Below are 22,996 nucleotides of genomic sequence, written 5' to 3' on the forward strand. Positions count from 1 at the left end.
CATACCACTGGTTGAGAAGACCATCCTTTCCCCACTGCTTGTCAATTAAAAACAAGACTTCTAGGATTTTGATTGGGCCTGCATTGAATCAACAGATCAATTTAGGGGGAATTACCATCTTAACAATAGTGAATCTTCCAACCCATAAATATTCTATTTCTCTCCATTTATTTAGGTTTTCTTTAACTTCTCTCAGCTGTGCTTTGTAGTAGTCAATGTACAGCTCTTGCACATCTCTTGTCAGATTTCTCCCTAAGCATCTCATAGTTGTATGCTATTCTAAATGATATTTTTAAATTTTCTGATTGTTTGTTGGTAATATTGAGAAATACAATTGATTTTTATATACTGATCTTCTAAAATTATTACTTCTAGTAGCTTTTTTAAAAATAGATTTCATCAGATTTCCTACGTAGGCAATCATGTCAACTGTGAATAAAGACAGTTTTCCTTCTCCCTTTCCAATCTGATGTCTTTTATACCAGGGGTCCCCAAGCCCCGGTTAGGAACTGGGCCGCACAGCAGGAGGTGAGGGTGGGCGAGCCAGCGAAGCTTCAGCTGCCGCTTCCCCATCATTGGCATTATCGCCTGAACCATCCCCATTCCCCCCACCCCACCCCAGTCCGTGGAAAAATTGTCTTCCACGAAACCGGTCTCTGGTGCCAAAAAGGTTGGGGACTGCTGTTTTATGTATTTTTCTTAATTTATTGCCCTGACTAGAAACTTCAGCACAATTTTGAATAGAATTTGTGGGAAGAGACATTCTTGCCTTGTTCCTAAACTTAAAAAGCATTAACTATTTTACCATTAAGTATGTTAGCTATAGATTTTCATAGATTACCCTTTATCAGATTGGGCAAATTCCCTTTTATTCCTAGTTTCCAGAGACGTTTTATCAGGGATGGATGATAGATTATGTCAAATGCTTTCTCTGCATTTACTGAGATGATCATATGTTTTTTTTCTTTTTTTTTAGTCTGTGAATATGGTAAATTACATTAATTCATTTCTGAGTGTTAAACTAACCTGGCATTCCTGGGATTTGGTGGGGTTTTTTTTGTTTGTTTGTTGGTTGGTTTAGTTTATTATGCTTTCTTTTAGTTACTCTTGACTTATGAAATCTTTTATCTTTGCTTAATTTTCCCTAATCTCTGCTAAAGATTATTAATACCTATGTCTTCTCTCCACCACTTCCTTTCAACCAAGATAAGAACTTCAGCATTGATGGACTTAGAGGGTTCCTAACCTCCTGCTCAAAATTATGTTGTTATGTTATGTTTAATACTGGATTTTGAGGAGGATGTTTCTTTAAAAATCATTCCTTATTCATAGAAAAATAAGCCTTACATATTCAGTGCCCAGTCCCTACTTCCCATTCCATGTCTTTGCCTGCGTGATACATTTTGACCACTTACGTAGATATTGCTATGGTTGGAACAAAGAGCATAGGGTGTGGGGTAGTGGGGGAGAGGGTAGTGGAGGTTAAAGGCCAGATTATGATGGGCCTTGGCTGCTAAAGAATTTTTTTCCCAGAAGGCAATAGGAAGCTATAAATCAGGTATAAAGGAAACGTAATTTTGATATCAAAAGTTATCATAAATGTAAAGTAAATAAAAGTATGGTATTGATGCAGCAATAGATAAATAGGAAAATGGAACATGATAGCTCAGATATATGTCCACACCTATGATCCTATGATAACCTGGCATACGGAAGAAGTATCTCATAGGGCACTAGGTAACAAATGCACTATTTGCTTAACGGAATGAGGAAATTTTGTGTGGAAAAAATTGAACTTTTACTTTACGTAACCCCCCAAAATGGCTTCCAGGCATACTGAAACCTAAATGTTAAAAAAATAAACAAACTTTAATATTTCTGAATCAAATATAACTAAATATGTTTATGACATCAGGGTAGTGAAGAAACTACCCTGGAGGATTGGCATGTATTTTCCATTTTAGCCATTGTGGTGGGTAGGATTTCACTGTGGTCTAATTGACATTTCCCTGGTGAGTAAGGCGGTTCAGCCCTCTTTATATGTTTATCGGTCATGTGGATCTCCTCTTCTGTGAAGTGTCTGTTCAGGTCTTTTGCCCACGCTTCTATTAATTTGTTAGAATTCTTCATGTATTCTGGATGCGAGCAGTTTGCCAGTTCTAGAGGTTGCAAATGTAACACTCTGGGTTTTTATTCTCTTTGATGAAGAGAAATCCTTAATTTCATGAAATCCAATTTACCAATGTTATTAAAGGTGACTTTAGGGTTGAGTTTCGTGACTCCCTGTGTCGCTCCACTCCCCACTCTGGGTGACCCAACAGTTGATGGGAGAATGTGCTTCTACCACTTCCCAATATAAGACTTTTCTGGACAGTAGTTTTCTCATTCCAGTATTTCTTAAGTGTCTTCTGTGTGTCAGGTTCTCGTAGGTGCTCAGGATACAAGGAAACAAGACCAAGTCTCTGCCCTTATGGAGCTTACATTCCCGTGAGGAATTAGAAAAAGAGTAACTTGGAAATCTTCGCTATGAGTAAGGTAATAAATCAGCAAGACTGCTGAGTGGGCTGCGTGGGATCAGACATGATGAATGTGTCAAATCAGAAAAAAGCTCTGACCTTCCCCAGCAGTCCTCAGAAACCTGGGAAGAGATCAAACCAACAGCAGAGGGTTGTAAATTAGAATGAGGGGAAAAAACGGCAAATGTTCCAGAAATATATTCCAGTCTCCCAAGGTTATTGCCACAACTGGTTTGTTTAGTTTTAACAAAATGTAGCAATGCCCAGATGAATCCAGTGGTCAGATTTTTGGCACAGATACAAACCAGGAAATGAACAAGATCATAGTGAGGACACAAAGCTTTAAGAAAAATGGCCGTTAAGCAGCCTTTGCCATCCTTAGCCCCTCATCCAGATAAGGTCATGTAAATTTAGACAACAGATTAGAAGAACGAAGATACACAGGCCCTCATTAAGGAGTGGTGAACAGGAAGAGAAGAGAAAGTAACTAAATGCCTTCGGAAGTAAACAGAACTAAAAAGGCACAGGAGTAGGGGGGTACAAGCTATTAGGGAGATGGCCTGGGTATTAAAACCTCTTATGAATATTTCCAAAGTATAATATGGTTAATCACTTTACCTGATAAGTCAATAAGAGAAAGCTTATTTATATTTAGTCTACTGTCTTTATGAACTCAAGGACAGATGTCATACTCTGGAGGAGAGATATTTTTCCCTAAAAATGATTTAAGTTGTCCTAAAGGAGAGGGAAAACTTCAGTTATCAAGAATCACAAATCACATGATGGATAATTCTTAATTTTTAGAGTCTTGGACCCTCTTCCTAGAAAAAAGTCGTATATTTCCACACAAATAAAATTGTACATACAATTCCAGGATCCTGGTGCCTAGCTTTGAATTTCAGATTGCAATCTCTGACTCATTTCCCAGCAATGTGAATAAACAGTGTTGCTATTTTTGTTCCACTTTGCCAAAGTTAATGAACCTTCCAGGAAGCCCTCTCTGCAGTTTTACTCTTTAATAATAATGTGCTTAAAATCCATGTTTATAAATATAGTGTAATCTTAGCTAATCTTCCCCAGCTCTATTTCATTGCTGAGTACTTTACATAGGACTAGAATTTACTCACTGATTCATTGCACCATCAGATGCCCCACCCACTGGAGACAACTGGCCTGATCTCCGCTTCCTTCCATCCTTGCAGGTCTGTTTCCAGATCCCAGCATGCCTCCTGCCCAGGTGCACCTGAGTGTTGAAGCCCTGTGTCCCGCCTCCACCCTCCAATATTGCATCTGTATCAGTCAGGGTTCTCCAAAGAAATAGAACCAAGAAAAGCTATATATCTATCTATCTACCTATTTACTGATTGATCAATCCTTTTTGCTTGTTGACAAGGATTTTAAAAAAACTTATCCTTGATAATTTTTTTACAATGCATTTAGATATCTTTTCCCTTATTTATTCTATTCTGATGACATCAATTGTCTTTAGTTCTGGAAATTTCTCAATTATTTGTCAAATACTGCCTCCCTTTTATTCTTTTTTCTCTGCTTCTGGAATTCTTATTAAATAGATATTGGAATTTGTGCATTTATCCTCCAGGTCTCTTAATGTCACACTTTCCAACTTTCAGTCTGTGACACATTTAGGGAGCCAATCTTCCAGGCTTCGATCTTATCTATTCTGCTATTCCAGGTACCTAGTGAGTCTTTAATTTCAACAATTGCATATTTTGTTTCCAAGATAATAAGAACAAATATTAATTGAGTACTTAACTATATGTTAGGAGCTACTCTAAACACTTTACAAATATTAACTATTTAATCTTCATAAAAACCCCATGAAGTCGATGTAATTTTATTATTCCCATCTTCCAAACAACAAACTCAAAGCACAGAGAAGGTAAGGGACTTGCCCAAGGTTACAGACCCAGTAAGTGACTGACGGAATGTAGATCCAGGCAACCGATTCCAGAGCCTGTGCTTGTACCTCTACAGTACTGCATCTCCGGAGTATGATTTTTTAAAAAAAATAACCACTTATACTTGTGTCATTGCCATAAAACACAACCTTACTTTCTGTAGGCATATCAGTTATGCTTGTTTTAAATACTGCTTCTGGCTGTTTGGGTTGCTCTGTTCCCTTAGGTGTAAGTTCTTCTGTTTTTTGCCTCTTTTTCATGGTGTGTGTGTTCTTGCACCCTCCTGTGATTCCTTTCCGTGAGTTCATCTCAGAAGTTGTGCTCCCCTATAAGAGTTTCAGCCGTCCTATCTTTGGAAATCTATCTGGGGGATGGGCAGAACTTCTATTGGGCTTGTTTCTCTTCTTCTCCAGGGCTAAGGAGTTTGACTGGGTCTCAGTGGGCGGGGGTGGGGGTCTTCTGCTTATTTATGGACTTCCTGCCCCCCTCCAGGGCACTGCCCAGCTCCTATCCTGAGTACCATTCCTCCAGAGAACAGATGTAATTTTTCCCTTAACCAGGGTGGTGGGTGTGGAGGTGGCAGTGAGATCTTCACAACAGCTGGACCAAACACCCTGCTGTAAAATTCTAGTTAATCCTTTGGTTGCCACTTCCATTCCCTCCTCCCACTAAGTGTGACCATTTCTGTGCATGGAGCTCCCATCTCGTGACTCACACCTCATTTGGATGGTACTTCCTTGTAGGCAGGCTTGCACTGCTTTCTCCTTTGATTGAATTTCTTTTTTTCCCCCACCATTACTCTTCATAAACCCTGAGTCAGTTTTAAAATATCTTTGTAAAGTATCTGGAGTTTGAGGAGAGAGACAAAGAGATAGGGAGAGGTGAAGAAAGGGAGTGTGCTGCTTATCTTTTAAGCCACTTTTTGTGTTTTGCTAAACAATTTTTTCAATTTATCATTCTTTTCCATTTTTGTTTGTGGGTCCTGTTTCTTCATGAAAAAAAAAATACATTTCTCCCAAGGTCACAGAAGTAGTCTTATGTTTTTCTTGCAATAGTTTTTAAGTTGTATTCTTCACTTGCCTATCCCCCACAAAAAAAAAGAAAGAAAAATTGTGGAAATAAAAATAAAACTCCTGAAATGAAAAACTCAATAGATATAGGCTAAACTGCATAATGGATACCAGTAAAGAGTAAATTACTGAACTGAAAAATCAGTCTTAGGAAGTCTCCTGGGATGTATTAGCTAAAAGAGAAGGAAAGAATAAAAATGAGCTAAGACATGGAGGATGAATGCAGAAATATAAACACCTATTTAATAATGTTTCCAAAAGAAGAAAATAAAAAGAATGTGAGACAAACAATAATTTAAGAAGTAATAGCTGAGAACTTTCTAGATCTAAATAAAAAAGAACTTAGGTCTCATGGGCCAAAAACTAAGGCATGTGGTCACCCCAAACCAAGAACTACCTTAGAGAAATCAGGATTTACCGATGAGCTGGGTCATCATTACTCCCAGTTACCTTAGAGGTAGAGACCCCCCAAAATGAGGGTTCTGCAGCATGAAGAAGAAGGGAAATGTGGGCTGGGTAGCTAACCTACGGCATTACAGTAACTGCTTCACCACTAATGTAGATCATTTCAATAGATGCAAAATAGGCATCCAATAAAATTCAACATACATGTTTTAAAAAAAAAAGCTGAAGAACTAGGAATGGTAGGACATTCTTTAACTGATAAAGCATATCTATCAAAACTTTCAGCTAAGATCACGCTTACTGGTTAAACTTTAGAATTCTTATTAAAGACAGGAACACCTACCATCAACCACTCCTGTTATTTAACATATTTTAACAAACACCAAAATTCAAGGAGACAGAGAGACCTAGAGAGAGAGAGAAAGAGAGAGAGAGAAAGGGACAGAGGGAGAATAAGGGACAGAGGGAGAGGGAGAGGGAGACAGATAGACAGACATTAGGAAGTATAAGGATTGGAAAGGAAGAGGGAAAAAAAAACTATTATTTGCAGATAAACCAACCATCAAAACTAATACAAAAGCTTAGCAAGGATGCTGGGTGCAAAGTCAACACCAAAATTTTACACCAGAAAGGAGCATAAAAAACACCATTCAACAACAAGAATTTACTATATAGCATAGGGAACTATATTCAATATCTTGTAACAGAATTTTTAAAACAGAATATATATATATTTGGTGTGTATATATATATATATATATAATATATATATATATATATATATATATATATAAACCAAATCACTTTGCTGTACACCTGAAACTAACACAATAAATTAACTATAAATCAACTATATTTTAATTTTTAAAAAAGCTTAAAATCTCTAAAAAAATACCATTCACGCATTCCCTCATGCAATTTTCTGCATGTGTGTTATAGGTCAATAAAGAAATAATTTAAGTGTATCCTTTCCAACTTTTAAGGCATAGTTATCTTCTCACTGATACAAACACAGAGAAAGTATATGTTTCCATTGGCCCACAGTGACAGAGATGGATGCAACAATTCTAAATAAAATGATGGCAAATTAAAAAAATATATACCATTCACAAAAGCAACAAAACTACAAAATATCTAGAAGTAAGCAAAACAAAATATGTAACACTTTTAAAGGAGATATTACAAAATGTTATTAAAGAATATGAGGTTTTCCTTAACTGTACAAATTCAATGAACTGCCAGTAAAAATCCCAAAAGTATTAAGAAAAAATACAGACAGGGAGATCAGCTCCGTGCTTTGTGACCACCTAGAGGGGTGGGATAGGGAGGGTGGGAGGGAGATGCAAGAGGGAGGAGATATGGGGATATTAAGTATATGTATAGCTGATTCCCTTTGTTATAAAGCAGAAACTAACACACCATTGTAAAGCAATTATACTCCAAGAAAGATGTTAAAAAAAAAGAAAAAATACAGAGATGCAAAAGTACAATTTTGAAAAAAGAACAAAGAGGGAAGACCTATCCCATCAAGTATTTCAAATTCAAATTTTAATAATTTTTTGTGTGGTTTTACCATAGTAACAGTCAAATGGGACAGAACAGAGCCCAGAAACAGACTCATTTGTACATGGGAACTTCATATTTAATCGGGGCGCTGTCAGGGACTTCCCTGGAAGCCCAGTGGTTAGGACTCTGTGCTTCCAATGGAGGGGGCGTAGGTTCGATCCCTGGTTGGGGAACTAAGATCCCACACACTGCGTGGTGTGGCCAAAACAATAAAATCATTTTATTTTAAAAATTTCTGCTGTCAGAAATCTTGTGTGGAAGGATAAATTATTCAGCAGTCTTTGGGAGATTGACTAAAAATTTGGAAAAATTAAGATACAACTAGATTCTGACCTAGCACACAAAATAGACAAATTAGTATATACATACTATATTTATATACCTCATGTAAAAATAAGTCCCCCATGCTGTTAATTGATGAGAATTCCATTTAAAATATCCTAAAATTGAAAAGCTAGGTCAAGAGATATTGTGTAAATGGGACAGAGAACATTTTCAACATGAAAACTAAAAGCACTATACAGTTAATATATTTATCTCAGTTTATATATGTTAGAAGCATGAAGATGAAGAGCCACTTTTCTAGGAGGAAAAAAGAGAAGTGCAAAATATTTTTCTGAGGTCAAATTAATGCAATCAAACTAAATTAAAGAAGAACTGAGGGTGGAGCGAGAAAGAACCATGCTGATGGGCAGCCCCAGCGACAGGGTGGGTATTCAACCATTTTGTGTGTTTTGAGTAGGGGTTACGGGTGTTTGCTGTTGCAGTTGTGTTGTGTGTGTATTGGGTTAGCATAGGACCTTGCTACTTGGAGATGGCTCATAGACTATCTGCGTCAGCCTCACCTTGGAGCTTGTTAGAAATTCAGGATCTCACCCCAACTCTCTCCAATTAGAATCTGCATTTTACCAAGGTCGCCATATACACCTTAGAGTCTGGGAAGTGCTTAACACTTAAAGAAAACTCTGTTAAAGTTTAGAGAGAGACAGTAGCCATGCAAGGATTAAAGCTATGATCAGTCCCTGAGTTTTACTTAGTATATCCTTGTCTCAGATTCTCCATTAACCTAGAGACAAAATTTCATCCCTATGGGTTAAAACTATAACATCCCTTTTACCCTGAGCTCACTTAGTCATCAGCCTTAATGATCTAAAATGTGGCCCAGGTGTAGAAATTAACAAGAACAACAACAAAACACTCCAGGCAATTAGCATGGAGGCAGCTTGTATATTTCACGCACTGGCGAGATCTCACATCCTCACAATCCTAATAATCTTGGTGTTATGGTTCCCTGTACACAAAAGATTGGAAGCAGCAAATTAAAAGTAGAGCCTAGGAAAGGGAGAGCAGGCTTGGGGTGAAGTTCAGAATGAGAATTGACGGTAGAAAGAATGGCTTTAACATTTTCATGGTTATTTAGTTTTATAAGTCTTGGTCACACCTCAAAAACAGTAACTCAGATCTTAGAGAAGTGGTTCTCAACCCTGGCTGCCCTTTAGACTCACCTGAGGTAATCCTTTAAAAAATAAAACCCAAAGCCTCCATCTCAGAGATTCTGGTCTCATTGCTCTGGGGTGGAGTGCAGGCACAGGTATTTTATGAAAGCTTCCCAGGTGATTCTGATAAAACAGCCAGCGTTGTGATCCATTAGCTTAACGGTTTGGAGCCACTCATTGTAGGGCCCAGAGCATGCATCTAGCTTGGCTCATCCATTACAGAAGTGTGGAGATGGGGCCAAGACAGCAAAGGATTTGCTACGTTCATACGTGATAGAGGCAAAGTCAAAACGGGTTCCAAGTCAGGACATGTGTCAGTTAAGGATGCTATTAAAGAAAAATGAGTCAACATAATTGCTTTGTGTTACTTTCTATATGAAAGTTACTTTCTTTTTTTTTTTGTTAATTAAGTCATTTTTTTTTCTTTTTTTAAAAAATTAATTAATTTATTTTTGGCAGTGTTGGGTCTTCGTTTCTGTACGAGGGCTTTCTCTAGTTGCGGCGAGCGGGGGCCACTCTTCATCGCGGTGCGCGGGCCTCTCACTATCGCGGCCTCTCTTGTTGCGGAGCACAGGCTCCAGACGCGCAGGCTCAGTAGTTGTGGCTCACGGGCCTAGTTGCTCCGCGGCATGTGGGATCTTCCCAGACCAGGGCTTGAACCCGTGTCCCCTGCATTGGCAGGCAGATTCTCAACCACTGCGCCACTAGGGAAGCCTGAAAGTTACTTTCTATATGAAATTTCAGCTTGATTATCCTCAGGGAGCTTGCAGACCAACAAAGGCCAGAGTTGGAAAGAAGCACAGAACTCTAAAGCTAGGCTGGCTGGCCGTGAGCCCTAAGATGGAGCAGATAACATGCTGAAGGGGCTCCCCTGTCTCTGAGACCCCACAGGAGGTATGTTTTCCCTCTCATGGAATTTCCATAAAGAAGGCTCAGGTCTCCAACAGAAGCTGCTCGATGAACTCCACAGTCATGCTTATTTCACTCATCATTTTTTGGACCCGCTTCTCAAATGATTTTCTAAATCCTACACAAGAATGATGTATACTCCCATTCAATATTAAGAAGCCCTCGTGTGAAACTGAAGAAGTACATTATTCTTTCAAAATGGGGGTGGGAGGAGAGGGGGAATCATATTCCCAGAACATTCAGAAGCGTATCCAGCCAAATGGGTTTGATTCTTGGTCCATTATTTGTGGCCTCTTAGAAAAGCAGAACGAGTGCTAATGAAATCAGCAGACCCAGTGGCATTGTGGGTCCTGGAGCCATCCATGTGGCTGAGTCAGTGGCCACAATGGCTCCTGGGTGCCCCCTTCCCTTGCCACAAGAGGTCATCCCAGCAGCACTGTTTAAGCTGGACTTGTTTTCGTTTTTGACCTCAAAGCTCAGGACCGGGCTGAGACTTCCTCAACAGAGTATATGACCATATTATCTTGCTCCCAGTGGCTATCTGGGTCCGGAATTAAGAACCATTCACAGGGAAAGCCGCCTGAAAGCCACAAGTCTGAATATTAAATAGTAGCACCATTAGGGGCTGCAGTGGGAAAGAGGTTTGCTGGGCTCATGTCACCTGCCTCCACTCCCAACTTTACCTGGCTTTTGTCTTCTATTTTGTGTTCATGGTAAATCCAATTATATTTCCATTACCTTAGGCCACTTCAGCACCTTCCTGGGAATTAGGCTGTCCGGTTAGGCAGAGAAGCAGATACATACCTTTGCTGACAGAGGGATCAGGTGTTAAGCTCATTTTCACTTCTGAGACATTTCAAAAGATCATAAATTATTTTCTTAGTGCCTAGTCAGAGAGACAAGAAAGAGCTGGAAGGTGAGGCACCAAACTGCTGCTACCACTGGTATCGTTTGAGCAACGAGGCTGGAGCTCGTTTTACATGTTTCTCGTATTTTATTTTCTTAATTGCCTTAATGGGAATGTGGTACAGCAAAATGAAGTGAAATTGTTTTCCTTATTTGATGTAATTTACAGAGAAATGTTTGATTCTGGAGCCCAGGGACTTTTCTTTCTTTCTTTCTTTTTGGCTGTGTTGGGTCTTCATTTCTGTGCGAGGGCTTTCTCTAGTTGTGGAAAGCAGGGGCCACTCTTCATCGCGGTGCGCGGGCCTCTCATTATCGCGGCCTCTCCCGTTGCGGAGCACAGGCTCCAGACGCGCAGGCTCAGTAGTTGTGGCTCACGGGCTTAGTTGCTCCGCGGCATGTGGGATCCTCCCAGACCAGGGCTCGAACCCATGTTCCCTGCATTGGCAGGCAGATTCTCAACCACTGCGCCACCAGGGAAGCCCCCCAGGGACTTTGCAAATCCGTTGATCTTGGGGTGGAGAGAGGGGTTTCTTTTTAAGCATTCATTTTGAACGATGTTTTCACTAATGAATTCAAAGACTATACAGGGAAACACCCATGTTTCTTCACTCCCATGTTTCAGAATAGCTATTAGATGACCACAGCATCATCAATGAGTGGAAAACGTGTTGGGGAGAGGGAAGGGGGGGTTTCAAGAGCTGCAATTTACCAAGGAAATTGACTTTGGTACCCAAATCCACAGGCTGGCAGTGGTGCCGTGAACCTGGGAAAGTCCAGGCCTGGTTCAGGCTTGCACCGTCTCTTCTGATCCCAGATGTGGAGGGGCCCTGGCTCTGGGTGGCCAAATGTCGACTGTGAGCCCCAAGCAGAGGCTCCGAGTCCCAGTCTCGAGCAGCCACACATAGTGGCCGTCTCGGACAGCGGGGCACGGGTGTCGAGGGGAGCGGAGGACGCAGGTGCCTCCTGACAGAAGAAAAGGCCAAAGCCACAGACCCGAGTGCCTCCCCAGCAGTGGGGAGTAGGGGACGGAGGGCAAGGCTGGCTGGCTGTGGGTATGGAGGAAGTCCTGGGTCTGTGGGGCTGGATCTGCCCTCCTAGACGCTGCCAGGGTCTCCGGGCACAAGGCAGACCTCGGTGCAGGGTCAGATCTGTTGTGCCCTGTCGCTTCGGCACGGCCCTCCTCCCGCCCCGCCCCGCCCCGCCCTCCTCCCGCCCCGCCCCGCCCCGCCCCGCCCCGCCGCTTGGGGGCGCCCGCGCACCGTCCCGTTATAAAGCATCGAGGTTACGCAGCCCGTGGACCAGCGCGAAGCCCGGAGAGGCTCCAATCTTTGCGTTCTAGACCGCTCGCGGCACCATGGGCGAGCTCCCTTTCTTCAGGGCGCACACGGCCTTGCACCCGGACCACCTGTGGATCTGGGAAAAGGCCGTGTATGTGGACGAGAACCAGCGCACCTGGCTGCCCGTAACCATCGAGGTACAGCCGCTTTGGGGTCGGGCGCGCGGGGCAGCCTGGGCGTCCCATCCATGGCCCGGGCTCTGGAGCCGGGTCGCCCCAGGCCGTGCAGGCCCTGGAGGAGCCCCTCACATGCCGCAGGGCGAGGGCGGCGGGGAGGCTCAGAAGGGCAGGTCCACCCAGGGCGGCCGGGGACTCACAGATGAAACCACTTTGCGCTGAGCGCAGGGATGAGCGGTTCTCCGGGCCGGGAAGGAGGGTGGGAGAAACACAGAGAGAGGCACGTTGGCCAAAGGATGGGGACCCAGTGTGTCTGGAGTGTATGAATATGATCTTGAGTAAACTAGGACTTCTCTGGGCCTCAGGGTTCTAATCCATAAAATGGGAATAATCTCCAAAGTAAGTGATTCACACACGTGGCCAATTATCAAAATCTCCATAGATGAGCCCCAGAAATCTGTATTTTGAAAGAACCCTCAACAGATTATGATCAACCAAGTTTGGAAACCACTGCTATAGAGTTTGGAATATTTCATACCTCCTCTGTGCTTTGGAAGAAACAAACTTCACAAGGCATATAGTAGTATAAAAGCCAGTATTGAATAGACATTGAATTTGTTTTATGTGTAATGCCTTAAGATGGATCTTTAGTTAATTTTTTTTTTTAAGAAATACAACTCTCTTACAGCACTTTCCATCGGAACATGGGTTTCCTCAAACAAACTGAGGTGAAAAATGTTGAAGCTTTCCATATATAAACCAAAGAAAGAAAGTATACAAGAAAAATTTAAATATCGTATTAGAACATTTATGTAATGTAATAGCAGGACAGCAAAAAGTTACTGAGAGTGACTGTGTTCCCATTTTATAGGTGAGGAAACAGAGGCATAAAAATGTAAATCTGTTCAAAGTAGTGCTGCTTGTAGGTAATGGGGTTGGGATTCCAGACTCATAACCACCATCTAAACTTTGCATCTTTATTGGCTTTTAAGATTTTGAAATACATATTTATATACATATATATACTTTTAAAAGTCAAGTCAAATATTCACTGTAAGTCAAGTATTTGAGGAAAATTTAAGTGAATACCTTTTTTAAATCTCTGGTTGGGACATATCTTCTTCAACATGATGCTGAAACTGCGAAGCAGAGTTTTTCACCTAATCATTATAAATTCTGGACAAAACATGACACTTCAGCAAACCATGGGGCAGGATTTTCCCCACATAACTTAAAGCACCAGTATTCTTAATATGTAAAGATTTACATAAGTCAACAAGAGAGAGATGAATAAACAAACGTAAAATGGTTAAAGGATATGGAAGGCTACGTACTAACACAGCAAGAATGGTGATTTCCACACTTACACCTTGCAGGATGATCTGAATTATTTTTTAACAGTGAGTTCTAATTTACTTCATAGACAAAAATTTTGAAAAGCTATTTCCACGTTGGAAAAATAATCATTGAACAAACATAAGAGTCCAATTTTTATGCCAAGCAGGATTCTAGGCTGTGGGGTTTTGCAGTGAATGTGATTAAATCTCACTGCTTGTGAAGCTGACATTCTGCTGGGGGAGAAGGACAGCAAACTAATTGAGGCCGGTGGTAAGTTCTGTAGGATAACTACAGTGGGAGGGCAGGTAAGAATGAGTGGGGTGGGGTCTTCAGGCAAGTCCCTTCCAGAGTTTTTTTTGTTTTTGTTTTTAATTTATTTATTTTTGGCTGCGTTGGGTCTTCGTTGCTGCGCTCGGGTTTTCTCTAGTTGCGGCGAGTGGGAGCTACTCTTCGTTGCAGTGCACGGGCTTCTCATTGTGGTGGCTTCTCTTGTTGCAGAGCACGGGCTCTAGGCTTGTGGGCTTCAGTAGTTGTGGTTCCCAGGCTCTAGAATGCAGGCTCAGTAGTTGTGGCACACGGGCTTAGTTGCTCTGCAGCATGTGGGACCTTCCCAGTCCAGGGCTCGAACCCGTGTCCCCTGCATGGGCAGGCGGATTCTTAACCACTGCGCCACCAGGGAAGCCTTCCCCTCCAGAGTTTTAATTTGCATGTGCCTGCCACACTTTGCCCATCATTTTCTTTGAAACCTTTCTGGACATCTGTTTGGGGCATGCCTCTTATGTATATCATAGAGTTGGATTTTGCTGACATTTGTCTTTATAGACATACATTTGAGCAGAGACCTGCCTTAAAAAAAGGGTGTGAGCCCTTCATGGATTTAGGGGAGAATGTTCCAGGCAGAGGACAGCAGGTGTGAGAGATTTCTGGGTGTGTGCACGTCCCAGACACGGCGAGGAGTCCTGTGTGGCTGGAATGGGTGGAGGGTCCAGGATGGAACAGAAGGAGGTGAGAGAGACGGGGAGCCGCTCTGGAGGCCTTTGGGCCATGGTGAAGATTTCAGTTCATCTTCCTGCGATTGGAAGGTGTTGGAGGGCAGTCAGCAGGGGAGTGACGTGATTTTTAGGTGCACACCTGGCTGCGGTGCTGAGTCTCGGCTGTGGGCCACAGGGCCGAGACGGCGGCAAGTTGGGCAGTTGTCACAGTAGCCCAGCGAGAGGCGATGAAACAGGAACAGTGGCAGAGATAGTGAAAAGTGGGCTGTCACCTGATTCTGGAGTCTGGGGAGATCTTGTTTAAAAGGGGTTGTATGATAAAGAAGAATCCAAGAAAATCCCCCATCAGCTGAAATAGGCACCAGACTCATAGTTACAGAAGCTCCGGGGCCCCATGGCATACCCTGGCAACTAGGCATTTGTCACGAAGTGACCCTTTTGTGGCCCTGTCTGGGTATCTAGACCCATTCGAGTGCTGGTCATCTCGGCCCAGCCAGAGTCCCTGAGAGGAGCATTCCTGGCTTAGGGATTGGCGTTTCTGGGAACAGTGACCACCAGCATCTTAGATGCGGGCTGGGCTGGGTAGGCGGCAGGCTGGACCGTGGGTATTTGTGCCTGCAGGGCCGTGAAGGTGTGCCCTGCCCTTCTCTTCTCTTCAGATAGAAAGTAGCCTCCAAGTCCTCATGCGTCAGGAAGATGTCCCCCTGGGGGATCCTGTGTGCCCCAGCCAGCTGGGCCCATACCTGCTGCCCGTCATGTGGCAGCTCTACCCCGGAAGAAGGTACCGAGGCTCAGACTCCAGTTTCTGGCGCATAGTGTACCACATCGAGGCAAGTGTGTGCTTCTCCGGGGGCCCATCAGATCATCGTGGGTGGCCCTGCTCCCCTTCCCCCATGTCTGGCCTCTGTGGTCTATCTGTTCCCTCCATTTCTGTACCAGAAGCTAAAAAAATGGAGGGACTTTACAAGTGCAGATTTTTAAAGGACCAGATTGGAGAGACATTAGAAGCGAATGACCAACCACCCTCGGGGGTCTCCAGCGGAAACCCCTGGGTGGCAGGAGCCTCTGTGGCGGGCAGTCCCAGGGTGAAGGCTGGTGGGAGAAGGGGCCCCTGGGGTCCCCCCCATGCAAGTTCCCTCCTGCACTCCAAGCCCAGGGGCCGGGAGGGGAAGGAGAATCCCAGACTCTGGCCTCCAGCTCCTTCTCTCTCACAGTTTGGCGACACGGAGGACATGCTCCTGGAACAGATGCCAGACCCAGAGTATGAGTGACGAGGTGAGCCCCCAGGGCCAGGTCAAGAAGAGGGAACTCCCCTCCTCCCCTCCGTGAAGGCAGAACTGACCCCCACCCCCCGACTACGCTGCCCTGCCCTGCGATGGTCCCCAGGGTTGGGGACCCAGGCTGTCTCCTTTAACACCTCAGCAGCCAATCATTTTTAGGCCCCCTTAATATTAGGGGCACACAGCTGCACGGTGCTGCACAGGTGTGGGCACTGTCCCTTGATCATCGCATCAACCAAGCTGGGTAGTATTTAACTTTATAGGTTATAAAAAGGGGTTTTGAGAAGCACGATGACTGGTCCAGATCACAGAGCCAGATTTCAGATCTGGGTCTCCCGACACCAAGCAGCTGGCTCGGACGCAAGGCCTCGGCTCTGGAGACCAGCACCGACCACCCAGCTTTCCCATCCAGACTCTTCTCGGCAGCTCCGCTCCCACCCACCCCGCACCCTGCCCCTTCCTCCCCTTTGCCCTTGACCCTGTCTTCTCTTGTTCCAGGTTCTGCAGCTCCCATCTCCTCCCACCCCCTGAGCCCCGCCGCGGCGATGTTCCTGCTTGTGTTCACCTTCGTGTACCAACCCTGTGTTCTGCTCCGCCACACCCAGGTCCGGTGGGGAAGGACGGGCAGAGGATGAGCCCCCCACACCGGACCTGCCTGCCGGAGAGGACGTGCGTGGGTACAGCTTCCTCCGCGTGCCCCGCCGTACCCGTGTCTCCGGCTTTCTCAGCTGCCCGATGGTCTTCGGCCTCTGTCCCCGTTCTGTCCCTCCCAGCAACTAGTGTCACATCCTGCATGCCCTGCGCTGCTTCTCATGCTGTCACCTCAGCTCTGTGTCCTTCCGGCCACAGGGAATGGGACCTACTCGCCTGAGCCTGGTCTTTGAGCCCCTGGACCAGCTGTCTCCTGTGGTGCCGGCCCACACGTGACCACGCCTCGGCCAGCGCCCCCTGCCCCAGCAGCCTCGAGTGCGGTTCACGGGAAGGCCTGAGGAGGGCCCAGGTCTGTGCTCAGGACTCAGAAGCCTGCCGGTCAGCGGTCCCCAGCCTGGGATTTGGCAGGAGGCTGGGCAGGCGAGTGCTGTGGACGGGCCCTCGGGTTGCCCACCTGTAGAAGGATAGAGGTTGGAGGTCCCCCTGTTTTACAGGTGCCCGCAGACCTGGATGTTATGAGGTTGTATGTAGCTTGAACACTTTGTAATGTTGATTGATTAAATGTAAGACAATTCATCTAACTTTGTGCCGGACCAGCTTCTATCCTTGACCCAGATTCTAGTGGAGAGAAGCGAGAGCAGATGGTCACTGAGTAAGAATATTTGAAACGGAAAAAATATTCGTGAATTTAGTACATATATTTTTTTACTTTGGAGATAAGGTTGGAATTTTTTTTTTTTCATATAATCCAAATGCTCAAAAGCCCAGTGTTCTTAGAGGTATAATTTTGAGAACCATTGGAATAAGTGACCTCAAAAAGTCTCGGTCAGCATCTCCTGGTATTCAAGACCCCCCCCACCCCCGGCCCTGTCCTCCTCACCCTCCTGGCCCAGCCAGCTCTAGCTTCTCTGTCCTCACCTGGGTAGTTCCAATCCCAGCAGGAGTCCCTCCTCCCTGAAACTGTACCCAGCCATCCAGCCAGAGCCCCTTCCCTACTTCCCGTGCCCCACAGCCACAGCCCAGCCCCGGAAGCTGCCTGCTTCCTTCTCAAGATCCGCTGCCCCTCGTCTACCTTCTGAACAGGTAAGCAGGACCTCAGGTATTACAAAGGGATGGCTTCCAGTCGAAGGAGTCCATTCTGTGTGGAATACTGTTCCTCTCCCCTTAGTGTGACTTTGTAGCTCTTCGTCACAGAGCGATGTCAGGGTAATGACACAAATAGGTTGTTAAGTACCTAATACGAGAATTATATAAGAAAATACTACTTTTCCTATTTTGTATTCTCTGATCCCAGTCTTCTTACTCGGCACTAGACAGATAAGCGTCGGGTACCACACGTGCCAGCGTGTGCATCTTTTATCATTTTAACCCTATCGCCTTGCATGGTGCTTGGCAGTGTAAAAGTTTGGTCTGTCGAAGCGTCAAAACATCAGAGCAGGAGGAACATCAGTGATCAGCCAGTGGCCTCATCTTAGGAACAGGTCCAGGAAGAGGAAGGTTCTCATTTGGGGCTAAATGCTTGTGTCCCCCAAATTCATATGTTGACGCCTTAACCGCCAACGTGTGTATTCAGAGGTGGGACCTTTGGGAGGTGATTAGGGTGAGAAGAGGTCGTGAGGATGGGGCTTTCATGATGGAATTAGCGCCTTTTTAAGGAGAAGAAGAGAGAAAGATCTCTCTCTCCACGTGCACGCACCCAGGAAATGCCAGGTGAGGACACAGCGGACAGACAGCTGTCAACAAGCCAGGAGGAGGCCCTCATCAGACACTGGATCTGCCAGCACCTTAATGTTGGACTTCCAGCCTCAGAACTGTGAGAAATAAACATCTGTGCTTTAAGCTGCCACCACCACACCACACGGAGTCTGTGGTGTTCTGTTACAGAAGCCCGAGCAGACCAAGACAGTTCTTGTGCAAACTTCTCTTGTTCATGAAACTTTGGCCATCACCGTGAACTCTGCTGAGGGCTGCAGATACAGCAGTGAACAAAGCTAAGCTGCTCTCATGCAGCTTTCATTCTGGAAAAAGAAGAACAAGAAGCTTGGAACATGCAAAATCCTACAACGAAAACAGAACACAGTAACCTGGTAGCGAGTTAGGTCAGGCGGTGAAGGAATTCCCACCTGTGTAGGTGGCCTTTAAGATCAAACGTTGAAAATGAGACGGATCTAGATTCTTCTTAAATCAGGGAGGAGAGTCCCGGGACGAGGAGATGCAAGTGCTGTGCAGGTTTAATTTGCTATGGAGGGCTTCCCTGGTGGCGCAGTGGTTAAGAATCAGCCTGCCAATGCAGGGGACAGGGGTTCGAGCCCTGGTCCGGGAAGACCCCACATGCCACAGAGCAACTAAGCCCATGCGCCACAACTACTGAGCCTGCGCTCTAGAGCCCGCGAGCCACAACTACTGAAGCCCATGCACCTAGAGCCTGTGCTCTGCAACAAGAGAAGCCACCGCAACGAGAAGCCTGTGCACCGCCATGAAGGGCAGCCCCTGCTCGCCGCAACTAGAGAAAGCCCGCATGCAGCAACGAAGACCCAACGCAGCCAAAAATAAAAAAATAAAATTATTTTTTAAAAAAATTTGCTATGGAAATTGAAACAGCAAAAGATTTTCTTCTCACTAAAAGAAAATGCTCTTTTATGAGCATAAGTGGCCCTAATAAATTAACTATAAATGCGATGCAGAATCTCAGTTTTCCACAAGAATGGCTTTGGGGCTGTGGCTTAGACAGCTGGGCGGACAGTGGTGGTGCTGAGGTGGAGGAGGTGTGCGCTCAGGCAGAGCAGAAACATCCAGAGTTCTGTTGTACCTGCATGAGGTTTGAGATGCTTGTGGCACCTCCAGTTGGCGAGTCGATAGGCTGTTGATTGAATATGGATCTAGAACTCACATCAGGAGTAAAAATATCAATGTAGAAATCATTAAGATATCAATAGCAGTGAAAGCCAGGGGCCTGACCTAGGTCCCTCTTGGAGAGATGGTGGCATCTTTGAAACCGTGGAAGCAGGTGTTTCCAGAGGGCCGCCACGGTGGGCTGGGGAGCACGCTGATGAGGGGCTGAATAGAGAGAAGTGGGTATCAGATTTGGCCACGTGGAGGCTGGTGGTGACACTGTCAGGGAAAGTTTGCTGTGACAGGGGCATGGCCCAGTTGAGGTAGGCGTAGGAGGGAAGGGGAGGTGAGGAGGGGAAGCCCTTGCTAGGAGCTTTGCTGTGGAGGAGTGTGGCGTCGAGGGGGCTTCAGCGGGAGGTGATGGGGCCCGTGTGTGCAGCCCAAGGAAAAGGTCAGCAGAAAGGACAAGCTGATGAGGCAGAGCAGAGAGGCTGTAGTCAAAGGACCAGCATGCCTGAGGAAGCTGAGGGAGATGGACCCAGGCACAAATGTATGTTGGCATCTGACAAAGAGCTTGAGCCGTGATCAGCATCACGCCAGTCTTGTTTCATTTCCCCCCATACAAAGTTGGGGTTTGTGTTTTTGCTGAAGTATTTTAAAGGCTTTATAATTTCACCCACAAGTATTTTATTATGTATCTCCACAGAGAAAACTTTTTATTCCTGATAGCCACAATATCATTGTCGCCCCTAACAAAGTTAACTATAATTCCTCAATACATCTAAAGCCCAGTCTGTTTTCACATTTCCCCAGTTATCTCAAATGTCTTTCTGCAGCTGGTTTAAATCAAGACTCAGACTGCGTGTGGTTGATGCATCTCAAGTCTCTTGTGATCTATAACCCACTTCCTTCCTTAGAACAAACCAGGTAAACTGTCCTGTAGACTTTCTGGATTTGGTGGACGGCATCCCAGAATGTCCTTTAATATGTTTCTCTTCCTCTTATTTCCTGTCTTTAGAGACTTGATTAGATTCTGGTTTAATTCTTTGGGCACAGATACCCACAGGTGGTGCTGTATGCTGCTCATTGCATCAGGTCAGGATGCGCGTGATGTCAGGGTACCGCTCTGGGTAAGGCTGATCTGTCATCCGTCATGACGTTCACCATCAACCTGTCATCTGCGCCTTTGGCATCTTTATGATGTGCCATCATCCTATCCAAGAATATGGTCTTCTCTTTTATTTAATTATACATTTGTGTCTTTAAGGAATGTTTTATAGTTTTAATCATAAAAGTTTTGCATATTCTTTTTTTTTCTTTTTTTTATTTATTTGGCTGTGCCAGGTCTTAGTTGCGGCATGCAGTATCTTCGTTGCCACGTGCAGGATCTTTTTTTTTAACATCTTTATTGGAATATAATTGCTTTACAATGGTGTGTTACTTTCTGCTTTATAACAAAGTGAATCAGCTATACATATACATATATCCCCATATCTCCTTCCTCTTGCGTCTCCCTCCCACCCTCCCTATCCCACCCCTCTAGGTGGTCACAAAGCACCGAGCTGATCTCCCTGTAAAAGTTTTGCATATTCTTGTTGAAACTATTCTCAGACATTTAATTTACTTTTTGTTATCGTAATGGTGTCTTCCCTTTCATTATATCTTTTAATAGGATATTGCTTGAGGGGTGTATGTGTATGTGTGTGTGTATAAAATAGCTATTATTTTCTGTATGTCAATTTTATATTCTGCTATATTACTAAAATATCTTATTTTTTTTAATTGAAATATAGCCGATTTACAATATTGTGTTAGTTCAGGTGTGTAACAAAGTGATTTGGTTATACATATATGTATATATTTATATTCTTTTTTCAATTTTTTTCCATTATAGTTTATTACAGGATATTGAATATAGTTCCCTGTGATATACAGTAAATCCTTGTTGTTCATCTGTTTTATATATGGTAGTGTGTATCTGTTAATCCCATACTCCCAATTTATCCCCCACCAACTTCCCCTTTGGTAACTGTTTGTTTTCTATGCCTGTGAGTCTGTTTCTGTTTTGTAAATAAGTTCATTTGTATTAGTTTTCAGATTCCACATATAAATGATATCATATAATATTTATCTTTTTCTGTCTGACTTCACTTAGTATGAAAATTTCTGGGTCCATCCATGTTGCTGCAAATGGCATTATTTCATTCTTTTTCTTATGGTTGAGTAGTATTCCATTGTATGTATATATACCACACCTTCTTTATCCATTCATCTGTTGATGGACATTTAGGTTGCTTCCATGTCTTGACAGTTGTAAATAGTGCTGCTGAACATTGGGGTGCATGTGTCCTTCTGAATTAGAGTTTTTGTCTTTTCTGGATATGTGCCCAGGAGTGGGATTGCTGGATCATATGGTAACTCTATTTTTAGTTTTTTAAGGAACCTCCATACTGTTTTCCATAGTGGCTGCACCGATTTATGTTCCCACCAACAGTGCAGGAGGGTTCCCTTTTCTCCACACCCTCACCAGCTAAAATATCCTACTATTTACAGTAGTTTTAATTTATTCTTTGGGTATTCCAGACACATGGTGATAGCACCTGCAAATAGAGATGTTATTACCTCTTCCTTTTTAACTCTTATTGTTGTAGTTCCTTTTTCTTGTCTAATATCTCCAAAGCTATCATAAGTAGTAATAGGCAGTCTTTTATTTTCTTAACTTTATTGGGAAGGCCTCTGGAGTTTGCCTGTTAAGTATGATCCTGTCTTTGCAGCTTAAATATTTATATTTTATCAAGTTAAACAAGTATCTTTCAATTCCTATTTTAGAATTTTTAACTTGAACAGGTATTGAATTTTGTTACATGCCTTTTGAAGTCTAAGGAGATGATTAGATGATACTTTTATTAAACTCTATTAGTATTATATTGATATTAGGGTATTGACTCTTACATTCCTGGAATGAACCACGCTTGATCATGATGAATAATGCATTAATGTATTGGTGGATCTCTTTGCTAATATTTTATTTTAAATTTTTGCATCATAGTTAAAATGGTCTGAAATTTTTTCTTTTTTCCCCCCTCTCAATCTTTGTCAGATTTTGGCATCAAAGTTATATTCACTTCATAAAAATAACTTAGAGGCTTTTCTTTTGTTCTACCCTGTAATACTGTAAACTGCATTAGGATTATCTTTTTTTTTAGCTTGGGAGAATTCCATTCAAGCCTGGTGCTTTTTTGGAAGGAGCACTTCTTCTACAACTTCCTGTTTCTTCTATGGAAATAGGCTGTTTAAGCTTTTTATCTATACTGGATTCAACTTTGGTTAAATAAATTTTCCTAGAAAAGTATCCATTTCATCTAGGTTTTATATTTTATTTTCATAGTTATTCAAAATAGTCTCAGGAATTTTAATATTCTCTCTGGATTATTATTGCCCCTTGTCATTTCTTATTTTGTCTTTTTTGTGCTTTATCTCATTTAGTAAAATTAGGTTTGTCTATTTTATTTCCCAAAAAGCCAACTTTTTGACTCATTTATTCTGTTGTTTTGTTCGTTTGTTTTCTATATCTGATGTCTGTTTTTATCTTTAATTCTTTAGTTATATATTTGTTTCTGTTGTCCCTTTTCTAGCTATTTTGAGTATTTATTTTCTTTTTAA

At 43.5% G+C, this 22,996-nt stretch overlaps 1 protein-coding gene across 1 annotated transcript; it reads left to right on the forward strand.

The window, feature by feature from the left end:
- The first annotated feature begins 12,109 nt into the window (after positions 1–12,109).
- Positions 12,110–16,341, forward strand: TCL1A (TCL1 family AKT coactivator A). Its single transcript, XM_082452977.1, has 2 exons — positions 12,110–12,261; positions 15,230–16,341. Exons 1-2 carry the CDS (start codon positions 12,142–12,144, stop codon positions 15,839–15,841), a joined length of 732 nt encoding a protein of 243 aa, XP_082309103.1. The 5' UTR covers positions 12,110–12,141; the 3' UTR covers positions 15,842–16,341.
- The last annotated feature ends 6,655 nt before the right edge of the window (positions 16,342–22,996 follow it).

This window comes from Balaenoptera physalus, assembly GCF_965194825.1.
Source record: "Balaenoptera physalus genome assembly, chromosome: 2".
NCBI lineage: Eukaryota > Metazoa > Chordata > Mammalia > Artiodactyla > Balaenopteridae > Balaenoptera > Balaenoptera physalus.